Source organism: Odontesthes bonariensis, chromosome 22, assembly GCF_027942865.1.
Source record: "Odontesthes bonariensis isolate fOdoBon6 chromosome 22, fOdoBon6.hap1, whole genome shotgun sequence".
NCBI lineage: Eukaryota > Metazoa > Chordata > Actinopteri > Atheriniformes > Atherinopsidae > Odontesthes > Odontesthes bonariensis.
In genome coordinates this window covers 22000283-22015375 of record NC_134527.1, presented here as the reverse complement: position 1 = coordinate 22015375, position 15093 = coordinate 22000283, and the positions used below count along the sequence as shown (strand labels likewise).

Sequence of the window (15093 nt, the reverse complement as noted above, 5' to 3'; positions counted from 1 at the left end):
AGTCATATTTATCCGATAGATTCATTCTGTGTTTGAGTAACACGTGTAACAGTGAGACTAACAAAATCGATACAATCTCTTCTTTTTGTTCCAATCTTTTAGGTCCTCTACAAGTCCAGTATTTTCTCTTCTTTAACGAGTACTAAGGCTGCGTTGCCACTTGTTTTGGGCTAAAGTAGAAGAAGCAAAATGCTCCCTGATATTAGCTCGGTTGGTGTTGAATTTCAGATATAGAAAAATGTAAATTGTAAAGCAAATGAGATAAAGAGAAATAATTTGGACTAATTTGGACTAATTTGAACTGTTTGACTTTGCTTTTGGACTTTGAGTTGGAATTTTTAAACATATTTTTTTTTTACGCATTTCTGCCTCGGAGGTCCTTAAAGGAACACTGCAGTATTTTCAACATTAAGCCTCTTTTCTGAGACGTCTGCAATGTTTTAGAACCCCCCTCACCGCTTTTTTGATGTTTACTGCTGTCTCCGGTATTTGCCTAATTTTGATTCATCTCAACCTGCTTCAGAATGGCAAGTCATGCGCATGTCCAAAAAGGTCCGTAAAAGCACCATAAACGTCCGTTTTCAAAATCATCAACTCACCGGAGTGGTTACTGGTGTGCACTGGTAATCCATATCAAATTTCGTTGCGAAAAGTTGCTTCTGTCGTGTTTTATTTGGCAGCTCGTTCATGCTCGAACTATTTTCTTAGCCACCTCACAGCCGTGGATAAACTTCCGCTCAGCAGTTGAATCTGACTTGCTATACTCCACACCACTTGATGGCGCCATTGATGGCGATTGTTCATTGTCCTTCGGCACGTAATGGGCACGTAATCGGAGTAATATCCACGAACATTCAGTCTTCAATAGAACTCAATGGGATTTACAAAATGTCAAATAAAACACGACAGAAGCAACTTTTCGCAAACATTGCAGACGACTCAGAAAAGAGGCTTAATGTTGAAAATACCGCAATTATCCTTTAATAGATCTATGTCATCCAACAGAACGAGTGATTCTTGAGGTTTTCCTTCAACGTCGGCTAAGGTTCAAACTCCACCGGGTCTGTTGTTTGGGCATTTTCGGTTCACAGCAATCCAACAAAAAAAAACTTTATGTCAGGAGGACATTTGTACAACACACTGTGTGAAACATCTCAGTGCATAGTGTAACGTTTTGGGGTTTCCGTTTCAGGATGCCATGTTTGACGAGAACAACGACAAGGCCTTCTATGACTCCGACTCTGAGGAGAAAAGAGGCCAGACGGAGGAAAAGCCCTACATCATGGATCCAGACCACAGGCTGCTGCTGAGGAACACCAAACCTCTGCTTCAGAGCAGGAACACTGCTGTGAGTTGGCAACTGCTTAAATACAGACGCACACACACCACGGGAATTCCTTCTTAAAGTGTGGGGAAGTGTAGTGCGAGGAAACGATAAGTGAAAGACGGTGAACCTGCTGCGACTTTATTGTTGCATGTAGAGGCTCAGAGGGGAAGTTGAAAGTGTTCAAAGTCATTTCTCCTCATTTTTTCTTCTCGCACACTCATTGTCTTTTTACCAGCCGCTTCGCTCTTAGATTGTGGCTGGAAGAAGGACGCAGTCTACTGTTGTCCAAAGTACAAACCAGGGTGGAAGTGCCTCAAAACTGTAAAGCACCGACGGTGGTAGGGCACTGACTGCAAGATTCTATTATCTTATGAAATACGAACTCTGTACTTTTTCCCACAAGTCGTGTCATTAGCCGCATTCGGACAGAGCAGTTCTAAGAACGCCGTTCTAAGAACGGTCCTCCTCAAATTTCGTTCCGATAACTGTCGTTCCCCAGCTGAACTCTTTCAGTCTGCATTCGCACATGAGTCGGGACCTTGATAGGGACTAATGCGGCGCAGCCGTCTGCGACAGTGACGTGTTACTAAGGCGCCACACTCAACAACAAAACAAAATAAAACCTGCAAAAAGTAAGGAGAGAAGAAAAAAACACCACAAAGAAGCTAATATGTAGAGCGGGGAGGCCACCGTGTTCATGGTCTGCATGATGGTGATATTAATCATGGACGATCACATCGGGCGTCTAACGTCGAAGCTGGTAGAGCATACAGAGAGTCAGGATCGAGCGCAGGCCATACTTCTTGGTTTCATGAAGGAAGGAGAGCAGAGCGCCGCAGACAAAGGAGACGACGTGTAAGTTTAACTTATTAAACACGCGCAGGTTGTGTCCGTGTCGTATGAGGAAACATTTCAGCCGTGACAGCATGACAAGGGGCGGAGCCACCGACCACCAAACACCTCCGTCAGATGTGTTCTTATAGAACCAGAAAAGACCCGACCTCGGAGAAGGAGCTGAAATGGTTATAGGAACTGAGGGAGATGGCCCCGAGTTCCTGTATGTGTGAATGCGGGAAAAAACGGCCCCGCGGATTAAAAGGTTATAGGAACTGCCAAAGGTTCCTAAAGTGCGAATGCGGCTATTAGTTGGGTTCAGCCTGATCAGCGTACCAGAGGTCTCTCTGAAACTAATACCATAGTTGTATTGGTATTACTTCATATACTTACTCTTGATTATAAGAAACATGTGCTAAAGATTAATATTAATATTTGTCCAATTAGGTTTCAAGTATCATTATGGAGTTTAAATATGGCCAAGCAGATTTTCCCTATAAAAAAATCTCCAGAAGATTGAAGAGTGAGACTATGTGTGAACGTAGCAGGTGATCTTTTTTCTTTTCTTCTTCTTTTTTTAGCATATTGTGTGATGGAATTTGGATGCTGGCGTTTTCTGCTGGATACCGTGGATCTGTACAAATGTATCACATTAATGTAAACAGAAAAAAACCCGTCATTGGGGAGCCTCGTCCGCCATTCCCAGGGAGAATAGATGCCCACAAATTCACATTCCCACGTGAAGCGCACGTGTGAACTACGGAAAAAGTCTGGATCAAATGATCCGCACATTTTCCAGAAAATCTCCAGCGTTCGTGTACAGAAACGCTTAATGTGTGTGTGAGCGAGGCCTCGGTACAATAAAACAATATTCTACCGTTTTCAGTGTTGGAAGATCAATTTGAATCATGAAATCGTTTTTCTTCCGGACCGATCCCTGTCTGCGTGTTGTTTTTAACATGTCGAGAGACTTAAACAGTGAGGTGTGCGAGCGCAGCCTCGTATCTCGACATGAAGTAGAAGCTACACATCAGCTAACACGGCTGCGGCCCTGTGTGGACAGACGCACACCTCCCAGTAATAATGCATCACAGGATGCATTTTCTTACTTAAATACAGCATACACACAAGAATAACTGCCTTAGTGCACCCCCCCTCAGACTATTAAAAAAAAAGAGAAAAGAAACCACAGTGAGTGCAGATCTCCATCATCCAGGAGTCTCAAGGTCTGTGTCGCTGTGTAGCAGCGGGAGGAGAAATGCTCCCAAATGAAAGTGTTGATTAAAATGTGACACGCTGTGTCTTTACTCGCGCTGGCACAGTGACATCCTCCATCTTCATAGATGCCCGAACCCTTTCATTCTGCCTGCAACGATGGACACACGTCCTCCTATAATTTAAAGCTCCGCTGAAAAATCCCCTTTCACAGAGGAGCCACGAGTGTCTTCGCAGGGCCCGAAGAAATGCGCTCTATTTCAGCACCGTAGGCGAGTCGTGTACTCCACGTTTGTGTAATAGAGCTCCTGAAAGTTATTGTTGTTTTTCTTTTTCTTTAGAAGTGTTGAAAAGGGTAAAATCACGGGGGAAGTAAGATGTTTCGATTAATTTGACACGTCTGTGTTTGACGTGTTTTTAGGTTGTGATGTCTGTTGCTCAGCTTTACTGGCATCTTGCCCCTAAACACGAAGTCAGCATCGTCACCAAGTCACTCGTTCGACTCCTGAGAAGCCACAGGTATAAGAATGATGCGTGTTCCCCCTTCCTTGCTCCTTCCTTCCCCCTCTGAACATTAACTTCCCTGTACAGTGGATCTGTTTATGTCCACGTCTGATTGTTGCTTTCCTGCCTTTTTTTTTTTTTTTTTTTTTTTGCGTAGAGAGGTGCAATACATCGTGCTGCAGAACATCGCCACTATGTCCATTCAGAGGAAGGTAAGGCTGATCGGTGACGGCAGAACAGTGATGGCCTCTTGTGTTTTTTTTTTTTTTGTTTTTTTTTGTTTTTTTTTTACAGCCTCTCTTTTAACACGAGTTGTCTCCAAACAGGGGATGTTTGAGCCGTACATGAAGAGCTTCTACGTGAGATCCACAGATGCTACCCACATAAAAACACTGAAGGTAACTGTTATATTTGCCAACATTGGCCATATATTTAGTGGCGCATATGTATCACCGTCAACACGGCACAAGCAGTCACATTAACTGACAGACGTGCACCTTAGCGGTTGGTTAATTTGGCTTCTGATCAGAAGAGCAATAACTCTGATGTTTTTTTCTCAGCATCTGAGCCAAATGAACAAGAGAAACTGAAGCTGAAGCCTCTGCTCTCCGTTTCAGAATACTTTCAGCCGCTCCTGTCCACCTCTGCCTCCTTTAAAGCATTGCTGCACGTTTGTTGGTTCGATATAAACATTTATGGCAAAGCTAAAATTTCACGGTGGAGCTGCAACTCTTTGAGCACTTAAAAAGCTTTCAGGAAATGTCACATGGCCTCACATCGAGGGGCGACGGTGTCCTCAGCTGAATTTTTCGTGAAGTTGGTAACAACTATGCTGTCGTCTTCTGCTTTTGGTTGATAAAGGACGGCTGAAACTCGAGCACTTATTGGCCTTCCAAAAGTGTATTTGCCTGTTCAGAACTGGCTTTTACCCACCACCGTGTGGCTGTATTGCCACATATTTCCAAATAGCATGCTTCTGAACCTCATTTCCCGGTCTTCTTCACCCTTACTTGAGCCTAAACCACAATAAACGTGTTAAATGATTACCCTCTTTGGATTTTTTTTGACAGTTGGAGATCCTGACTAATCTGGCCAACGAAGCCAACATCTCCACCATTCTGCGGGAGTTTCAGGTTTGCTTGTTGGTTGCTTTATAATTATTGGTTTAAAGTTGTCACACTTTGTTTTGAGGTCTTCTTCTCGTTTGGTGTGATCCTCTTTCAGACTTATGTGAAAAGTCAGGACAAGGCGTTTGCAGCTGCTACCATTCAGGCCATCGGCCGATGTGCCACCAACATCTCGGAGGTGACGGACACCTGCCTCAACGGTCTGGTGTTGCTGCTTTCCAACAGAGACGGTAAAAAATGCTTTAAATGAGACCAGAACAACTCCGTTCCACCTTCTGTGACTGTTCAGTTTTGTGAGGACTTGTTTTTTTTGTCTCTACAGAGACCGTTGTGGCTGAGAGTGTGGTGGTCATCAAGAAGCTCCTTCAGACTCAGCCCACGCAGCACAGCGAGATCATCAAACACATGGCCAAGCTCTTCGACAACATCACTGTATGCGTCATCATTAATCGAGTCGTACCGTTGAGCCTTTTTTGTTTTTTGAGTGTCGTTAAAAAAAAAAACGATTTGGACAATAAATGCCCCTTTTTCTTTGTTTCTTCTCAACTAATATCACAGGTGCCGATGGCGCGGGCCAGCATCTTGTGGCTGATGGGAGAGTACTGTGAGAGGGTGCCAAAGATCGCACCTGATGTGCTCCGTAAGATGGCAAAGAGTTTCACTGCAGAGGAGGACATCGTCAAGCTCCAGATCGTCAACCTGGCAGCCAAACTCTACCTGACCAACTCGAAGCAGGTACACAAACTGACTTTGCAAGGTCAATATGACCAAAATATTATGGCGTCCTTTTTCAAACATCTTTGTCTCGGAGTAACTGAACACTTCTGCTTCTCTGAGCTTAATGCCCAGAGCTGTGAAAGAGACATCTTTACTGTAATGGCGCATCTCTTAGTGCAGCCTGGCATCCCCAGACCCATACCATTAGATGGGGAGATATTGGCCTTTGAGCTGGGTTTATGAGCCCAGACGCTGCCCTCTCAAACGAGCACATTATTGCACCTCTTACTCCTCATAATGTGTTGGAAAGAAAAGAGGAGGCGAGAGGGGGAGACGCAGACAGTGTGGTAAAAGATAATGGTGATTATGCCGTCTAAATAATGTATGTTCGTGCAAGTGCTCTTTTTTTCCTGAGTTGGGAAAGGAGAGTTTAAAAAAATAAATAAATTTAAAACATATCTAGGATAGAATAAGGAACAAACCTGTTGGAAAAATAAAAGGTGGGGAAGGAGGTGTGGAGATAACAGGCTGCCGTAATGGCAGTCACAATGTCATTATGGATATTCATTCTAACCCTTGATTAACATAACTATCATGTCTGTTCATTAAGTTTGGAGCTTTTTAGCTAATCTAAGCCTAATGGCAGGGTGTAGGGCAAATTACAAGCATGCCTCTGCCCAAAGTTGCTAATATGGGATGTCATACAGCTTCATGTCAAAAGAGGCGTACTATCCCTTTAAAAGGAGCCGTAAGGTCTACCAAATCAGCTTACGTTGACTGTGAAGCAACGTGATGAAAAACGAGTTTCAGTGGGATGGAGTTGGTAGGTTGATAAGCTAGATGTGGGGACTCACCTTGGTCACATTGTTGTGCCTAACACTTAGCAGGTCCTTTTTACCTCCTTTTTTTTTCCTTGTGTGTTTGTGTCTGCGTTGCTTTTTCTTCCTCCAAAATCCCATTCGTAAAAAAAAAAATCTTTATTCATTCATACACTTTTCGAAACTCATGCGACAAAGTGCCTCACAAAACAATGAAATCGCATGAAATATAAACCGAGGTTCCAGGCAAATACGAAAACGATGAAAATAAAAACTAGCAAACAAAACAACGTGTGAATCCAGAAAAAATGGAATGAAACCAAACGCAACAAACAGAATGTTTTCAAAAAGCCAATGAAATGGAGTAGATTCTGCGAGGCTGACTGTGAACTGTGATCTGTCTGCTGCCACAGAGCAGCACATGCTTGCAACTGATAAAATGAAAACACGTGCGATGAACTCCAGATTGGAGGAAACTGCAGATAGTTTTGTTGTAAAGAAAAATGCTGAGCTGCCAGTTACACATATCTCCGATCCCAGCTCTGAAAGCTCCAACTTAGGCCTTACGGCAGCGGCAGAGGCAATCGTTAAACCATCCATCTTCCCTGTCCTTGGTAAGATTTCAGTATGCTTGGCTGAACATCGGAAAAAGCATCTGATTCAGAGCCAATTTAAAATGAAAAGACCAAAATTTCTTTCTTTCTTTCAGACGAGTATGTCCAGTTTCCATGACTTGGTAGGTAGAATTAAATGTCTAGTGTGATGGACTGCAGCTTCTGCAAAGAATGCGGTTCCAGTGTTTTTTGTTGATCGAGTTTCGAGAGATTCTGTCGTTACAGTCGTCTGACCAACAAAGTGCGCGACCTCCCTGCAGTATTTCAGTGTCAGGCAGCGGCGAACTGAAGCAGCGGGATAATAAAGGTCCAATAAAGTTCAACACTGCTTATGTTGTAGCCAAAGATGCTGAAAGACATGCACATGATGACCACTCCCTATGCTGGGGAAGTAGGTGTCTGAGATAATAAGTCATCGAGCAAAGAAAAGGTGCTCCAACAGCGAGGTGAAGAGCACCTCTTTCTGTCCATTAAAGTGCACGTTTTTGCGTTGCCATAGATACAGCTCTCTCAGAAAAATGTAAAGCTTTCTCAAACGAGGCATTTGCTCGAGACATTTTTGAATGGTTGTGGTGAAAAAAATACGAGTTGAATGGATTTAGATAAAAAATATGTGAATGTTAGGTTGATGAAGCCCTGTGAACATCAGCACTTTTCAACTTTTCTTTTAGAATAACGTTTAGTAAATTGAGTTTGGGCTGGGATGCATATAAAAACATTTACCTGCATCTTTTACAATAATTTTTTTGCTCTACCTTTGAAGAAGAGAGGCGACCTTTAATGGGAATCTTTAAAATTAGGGCTGGGCAACGATTACAATTTTTAATCTAATTATAATCACATGATTTCCCTAATTAATCACGATTAATCGCATTTGTACGCAAAATCCAAAAATTAATTCAGAAGTAGTGTATAGCTTTTAGCATTTAGTTTTATTTTAAATGTGCTGCCATAACATTTGTTGTGCAAACACACTTTTAACATCAGCATCTTTATGTAGTTTTTATGTAGAAGCCTCGCTCCACCGTCTGTTTCCTTGAATGACTTGCTGTATCAGTTGTGTGTTTTGCCTTTAAGTGATATTTTAGACTGGAACTACTACGGTGAGAAGACAATTCAACTTGGCAGTGTTTACAGATGACTTTGGTTCTGTCGACTCCACCGTCTGGAAGAACTTTAAAATGAAAATGGCCGAGTAAAAGTTCCGTACCCTTCTCCATGTTTGGTGGATCCGCCGTTTACTTTCTTTTCCGGTTCCGCAGCAGACAGCAACAGACTTTTACTAAATAAAAGCCTGTGAGCAACAGACTTTTACAGTAATAAAATAAATGATAAAACAGGAATGGTCTGTGGTGTAGTGGGTTGAGCAGTCGCCCCATGTACAGAGGCTATTCCTCGCTGCAGCAGGCCCTGGTTCGAGTCTCGCATCGGACGGCCCTGTGCTGCGTGTCGTTCCCCCTCTCTCTGCCCCCTGCTTCCTGTCTCTCTGAACTTTCCTATCCATTAAAGGCACAAAAGCCCCCAAAAATTATATATATAAAAAAAAGAAAAAAGCGTTAATGCGCGATAAAATATTTATCAGCGTTAAATAATTAACGAGTTAACGTGATAATAACGAGTTAACTCGCCCAGCCCTATTTAAAATGCATCATTGTGTTGCTACAGACCTAAATTCTGCGGCGCTGCGCCCTAAAATAAGTGAACCATGGCAACCAAAGCAGAACGTTAATCTGGAGCACTGCAAATTATTAAACATTTAATAAAACATAGATTGGGGCTTTGAAACAACAATGTTCCTTTTTTGGTAAACTAAAGCTGAGAAACTACATCTACTGTACAACCGCTGCACATAGCTAGTTAGCATGACAGCATCCGGATGAATTACGTATGCGTGTCACCGAAGCTGTTTTTCATCCTCTCTGCTGCGTCTGCATTCACACACATGCTGTTGGCTAGAAAAGGTGCTTTGATAAACTTTATATGTTCACAGCAGAGTGTAGATCATTTTACCAAACTGTTAGCTTCCCTGCAGTTAGGAACAGTGAAGGAGCATTGCCCGTCGTGGCTGCCAGATAATCCCTCACCTGTGTCGACTGTTAATATTTAAGCCACTCAAGCTCAACTTTTACAGTTTCTTTTTGGCTGCAGCTTCGTTTCCCTCTGACTGATGTGTTACGAAGTCATCCTTTCAGCAGGATCGGCGCAGAAAAGGGCAACAGCAGCTTATTTCACTGAAAACCACAGACACCGAAAAAGCTGCAAAGATATAAATAAAGTGCCCGTCATATTGCCTTCTGAGTGTAATGTAATGTTCATCTTCCACCGTGTAGAAATTACAACACTTTTTATACACAGTCCCCCTCAATACAGGGCTCCATAAAGTTTGGGACAAAGTAATGGAGCCGAGTATCTTCTCTGGTGAAAGATTTCCATTATCCTGTTAAAAAAGTTTATAATATGTGGTCCTAAAAGTGTATTTAGTTATCTTACTGAGTTCAGTGCTGTTAAGTGGGTTGACTTTTTCTAGCAAAAAAAAGAAAATTCCCTTGGTGTTCACCTATTTAGTTGTTTTCCCTTCTACTCTGTGTGGTCAGTTTCATGAGCATCACCCCCAAAATCCTCCAGTTAAATGATTTGTTTATCTCTCTTCCCGTATCCCCATTTCAACAATCTGCTCCTCCAGACCAAACTGTTGACCCAGTACATCCTGAACCTCGGCAAGTACGACCAGAACTACGACATCAGAGACCGAACGCGGTTCATCAGACAGCTGATTGTTCCCAGTGAGAAAGGCGGCACCCTCAACAAATATGCCCGACGCATCTTACTGGCCCCTAAACCAGCTCCAGTGCTCGAGTCTGCCTTCAAAGGTGCGTCATGCGTTTGTAAAACTGAGCTCTAATCCTCATTTTGAAGCATATTACATTCTATAAATGGCTTTAACATTTCCGATTAATTCCATTTCCTCCCTCTGTCTGTTCTGCAAATCAAAGGAGAATAGTTGAATAGATTTTAGACAGACCTTTACTTCAAATGGAGCTGCTCCATTTCCAGCGGACTCAAACTGTGGCTTTATTATTCTTGTGTGTCTGTCTCTCTGAAGGGCAGTTAGGTCAGACCCCTCTACCTTGGACTAATGAGATGGGTAAATCTTGGAGCTAATGCTCAGCTTTTTCAGACACCGAGAGGTGGGGGAAAAAAAAGATAATCTCTCATTTTCTCCCTCCCTCCTCGACAAAAGGGAGAAAACTGCCTTCTGCCACATTAGAATTCACAGGCAGTTTCCACTTACTGGATGTTTATGGAAAGCCTTAACCACCTCTGTCATTATTAATATTCACAGGTGAAGACTTTTTTTTTTTTTTTTTTTGTCATCAAAGGACTGTTTTTGGAGCATCCTCCAAAGACGCAGACACTGATTATCTTATTGGTCACAGAGGACAGAAAGGAGGAAAACTGAGATGTGACAAATGTGCAAGATGAAGGAGATGATGCCCAGATCTCATTCCAAAGACACCAAATTTCTGGTCTCCTGTTCAAAGGCTCAAGTTATTGCTTCCTTCTTTGCTCTCCCTTCAGATCGAGACCGTTTCCAGCTGGGCACCCTCTCACACAGTCTCAACATTAAAGCCAGTGGGTACCAGGAGCTCTCAGACTGGCCAGCTGTCGCTCCCGATCAGTCTGTGAGGAACGTGGAGGTCATTGAACCGGTAAAGAATCTTATCTAGAGTTACTGTACTGAGGTGTGTGTGTGTGTGTGTGTGTGTGCGCGCTGAGCATTCGCAGTAGGTAACTTGGTTGCAAAAAGCCACAGAAACCATCGCAGTCAGATGTATTTGTTGTTAAAGGTACGCTGCAGAGCTATAAAGTGCAACTGTAGGTCTTGTCTCCATTAGTTTTGTTCAACTGAGCTAAACAACATGGACTAGAAACAGAGCAAACATACCAGTGAGCTAAAAAAAAAAAAAGTCTGAATTATTTCAGATTTTGTCATCTTAAGATGGATGTAATTAAGAAATGTTCTTACTAATCCACAGACACTATATTCTCCTTAGTTACCAAGAAAAAACAGGTTGAATGTGTTTTGTGTCCTAATTAGAAATAAGACCGAAGTGTCACGGTGACAGAAGTATTCAGACCCTTTCTTATAAAACATGGGCCCGGAGCCAGCCCCCCCCCTCCTTTCTGTCCGGAAAACAGGAAACCGGTGAAGTCTTTTATTGAAACATTTGCAAACATAAGTGGAAATGCAGTATAAAATGTAAAAACTGAGTTTGTTAAATATTCGTTCTGAGCACCTTTATTCTCCAACTCCGCCTGATCCCTCTTAGACAAACTTTCTGTCGTTTCTAAGTAGTATAAGTAGTCTTCAGGAATAGTTCTTCAGGCTTCTTGAAGGACATCCCAAAGCTCTTTTTTGGATGTCGGCTGCCTTTTTGTTCCGTTCTCTGTCAGGATGATCCCACACTGCTTCAATAATGTTGAGGTCCGGGCTCTGTGGAGGATTCATCCCTCCATAAGACCTGCTGCCACTGATTCTCAGTCCACTTCTTGTGTCATTTGGCATAGCTCAGCCTTTTCTCCCTGTTTCCCTTCCTTAAGAACGGCTTCCTGACAGCCACCCTTCCATGGAGACCATTTCTGATGAGATTTAGTGTGCTAAACTGATGGGATCTTTCTCAAGACGATCCGAGGCTGCCTTTTCTTACGAAGGTGCTTTAGCCAAATACAGAGTAAGGGGTCTGAATACCTGTTTAAATTGATTGTGTTCGTCTGTATTTGCTTTGTATTCGTGGAGAATTGTGTATAGATTGACAAGGAAAACCTGAGGCTGACCTGAAAACCCTCGGTTAACACTGTTTGTGCCTCTCTCGTCGCTCTGGGTCTGAGTTTAACATGTTAAATGTGTTTAGGTGAAAGAATGGGCACCATTAGTTGGGAAGACCAAGCAACCCAAATCTGATAAGTTCTATTCGGATGATGAAGATAAAGAAGAGGGAGGATCGGACAGCAGTGGCAGCGAAGACAGCAGCAGCAGCGGCAGCAGCAGCAGCAGCAGCAGCAGCAGTAGCAGCAGTGAAGGTTTGTTTCTCTCTTTGTGTTTTAGAGTCCAAGAGTTCCAGTTTCTCTTCTTTGGTCCTACCATCTCTGTTTTGCATTCCGGAAGGTAGTATAGTTTGAGTGGTCATCTTCCGAACCGAAAAGCCCCTAAAACTGCAGCTGAAGAGCCAGATGACCCCTATGACTTGATGCCCAAAAGAAAAGGAGCACTTTATCTATGCAAATATGGGATAAAAGCCAAGAGGAAGGAATTTTGATTGGGCCTAAATGTTTTGATCCTTCTCAGAGATCAATAAAATGTTACAATGTTGTTCTCGTGTACATTAGATTTGTAAGGTTTCTACAGAATTCCCATCTTGGCTCCTTTTCTGTGAAACCCGACAAATAAACGTATGACATATTCTGCCTGTAAGGTGAAGGTGTGTTGCCTCTCGCTTTTAGATCAGCTTATTGTTGCTGCTTTGACTTTAAAAAAAAATTATTTTCATTATTAAAAAAAATGACCATGTCTGCTTCTGTAGATTTTAATTTTTTTAAATTTTTCCATAGAACTTTTTGGTTCCTACTAATTGCAACGACAAAAACTTCTGCTTCCTGTCACATTTTCAGAAAAAAAACAAGTGCATATAAAAACTTTAAAAGCGACGCAGCAGTTAGCATTAGCGGTAGCTTAGCCCGGCTTTTATGAACAGGGAGGCTGACATCAGATTAAATCAGATTACAGCCATAAACAGGATCGACAATGTGATTTAACTTCTAAGTGTATATAACATACTTTGAATTCATCAGGTGTATGCTTGCTATGTTTGTGTATGTAAAGAGTCAGGCAGCGAGAGCGAGGAGGAAAGCAGTGACGGGTCAGAGAAGACGTCCATTGATTCTGGGAAGAATTCCAGTGGATCGGAAAAGAGCTCCAGTGAGTCCGAACAGGAACAAAGAAAGAAGAAGAAGACCAAGAAGGCGCCGCTGAAGAAAAGCAAGCCACCTGCTGCCGACAGGTACACTGAAATCCCTCCCGTGTGCCGCTGCCTGAAGGCATCATTTTCCTTCTCTTGTGAATGTCGTCCGAGCAGATGTTGCCCGCTTCTTCCCCCCTCTGTCTTCCTCGCTTAGCTAATGAGACAGGTGTGTGTTTGTGAGAAGCACCGGAGTCGTAGTCAAAACAAGTGTGACTGTGACTCTGCTGCATCAATAATCTCATCCTCCGTCTGTCAAAAACGTCAGCTATTTTTAATGTCCACTGTATGTCCCAGTTTTAGTGGCTGGCTTCATCTTCCTTTCTGTTCAGTTGGAGCATTTCTTCCGTAATCCCCCACAAACTATTTATGGCAGGAAAATGAATGAATGCAACCTTTTAACCTTATAGCTGGCTCTTGTAGCAGACATTTGCTCAGTCACTTGCAACAATTTGATAAAGTGGTGGAAAACAAGCTGGGAGCCATTAAACGAGAACTCTGGTCTGATTCCCACACACCCCTTCTCACATGTCTTTGTGTCTGAATAAAGTTGGTCAATATTCTCCACATTTAAGGTGCAGCTTATAGCGTCCACTATACCTTGTGATTTTGACTCTTTGGCAAGTATAGATTTAGTCTGTGGCACCAAATGCAAAGCTGTTTGGCCACTCAGATTTGACTCATGCTGGAATTCCACACTGTTCTTCAGCTGTAGATGGTTCTTAAGGCCTTACATTTGTTCCTTTCACCTCCACTTGTTCAGTTTTCTCACATTTTTTAAGGACATACGGAGATATGCCAAGTTTTCAGCTGATAGCTCTTTGTGAATCACCTTGTTGGTGCGAAAATGCTATTTTCTGTCTGTCAAACTGTGTTATCTTTGGTGTTTTCCATGGATGAAACTAAAGAAATGGGAAGAAATGATGTGTCTTTGTGACAGGCTGCTGGTGACAAAGTGCTTAAACGTGCAATTAATGATTGAAGTGCCACAAAAGTAATACATTTGGAAAAGAATAAGGAAATAAGTGAGGAAATAAATGAATAAATCAACAATCTTTTATTGTTATCAAAGAGGGAAACAATTTTTGATGAGGTGAATTAAGTCTTTTTTTTTCGTTTTACAACAACAACAACAAAGTTCATGAAGAGGAGGCGTACTAGTTGGCCTAAAACCTGACTGGCTTGAAGCAAAAGTGAGAAAAACAAAACAAAACTAGGACTCTGGATAAAACGATGCTGTGAGGAATTTAAAGAAAAAGCAAAATGGAAAAGAATGAGAACTAAATAAATAAATAGACAAAGAATTCATAGTTATTTACATGCAAGAAAATATGTAGAAAAAAAATTCAGTTCAAAGAAAATGTTTTCTATTCTTTTGTCATTTGTCTTTGTTTCCACATTCATTCAATCATTTCTGTGTATATTTCCTCATTTATTTTCTGATTCTTTTAGCTTTTACAGATTCATTCTTTTTCTCTTTGGCACACCTGTTCTTTAAGTTGCCTGTTATGTGCAGACACAACACCGGTTCATCCCTCGAGTTAGGTGCCCTTTTTTTAATTATGCTTGAATGATTTATAGGTCAAACCGACATTCCTCTGAAAATGTTAAAGGACTGGACTGAAAATGAGTGGAAAAAGCAGCCAATGTCTGAGGAAAAACTTTGAAAGACCCGCAGAAAGCCTGGAGAACTACTGCCGAATACCTCTTTAAAGGATTATAAGAAAGCTTTAGAAGCAAAATATAAAGAAAATGAGCTAAAGGTCTTTGAACCGTACAGCAGGAAGTAAAGATGCCCTCGTAGCCTCTTTTTGGCCGTACAGTGTCGGACCGGCCGCGCTGCTACGATATCGCCGGTGTGAGATTAACAGGCTAATCAAGGAGAATTTTCCTCCAGTAGTGTTACCCACATTTACATGG

At 42.2% G+C, this 15093-nt stretch overlaps 1 protein-coding gene across 3 annotated transcripts in view; it reads left to right on the top strand.

Moving 5' to 3' along the window:
* The window catches only part of ap3b1a (adaptor related protein complex 3 subunit beta 1a), a 69651-nt gene that overhangs the window by 22241 nt on the left and 32317 nt on the right, over positions 1-15093 (top strand). For all 3 annotated transcript variants that reach the window (XM_075455900.1, XM_075455899.1, XM_075455901.1), the window contains exons 8-19: positions 1193-1348; positions 3798-3895; positions 4038-4092; positions 4207-4278; positions 4951-5013; positions 5105-5237; positions 5330-5439; positions 5566-5742; positions 9840-10026; positions 10736-10866; positions 12070-12238; positions 13038-13215. In XM_075455900.1, coding sequence (XP_075312015.1) covers positions 1193-1348; positions 3798-3895; positions 4038-4092; positions 4207-4278; positions 4951-5013; positions 5105-5237; positions 5330-5439; positions 5566-5742; positions 9840-10026; positions 10736-10866; positions 12070-12238; positions 13038-13215 — 1529 coding nt within the window. The remainder of the gene's footprint in view (positions 1-1192; positions 1349-3797; positions 3896-4037; positions 4093-4206; positions 4279-4950; positions 5014-5104; positions 5238-5329; positions 5440-5565; positions 5743-9839; positions 10027-10735; positions 10867-12069; positions 12239-13037; positions 13216-15093) is intronic.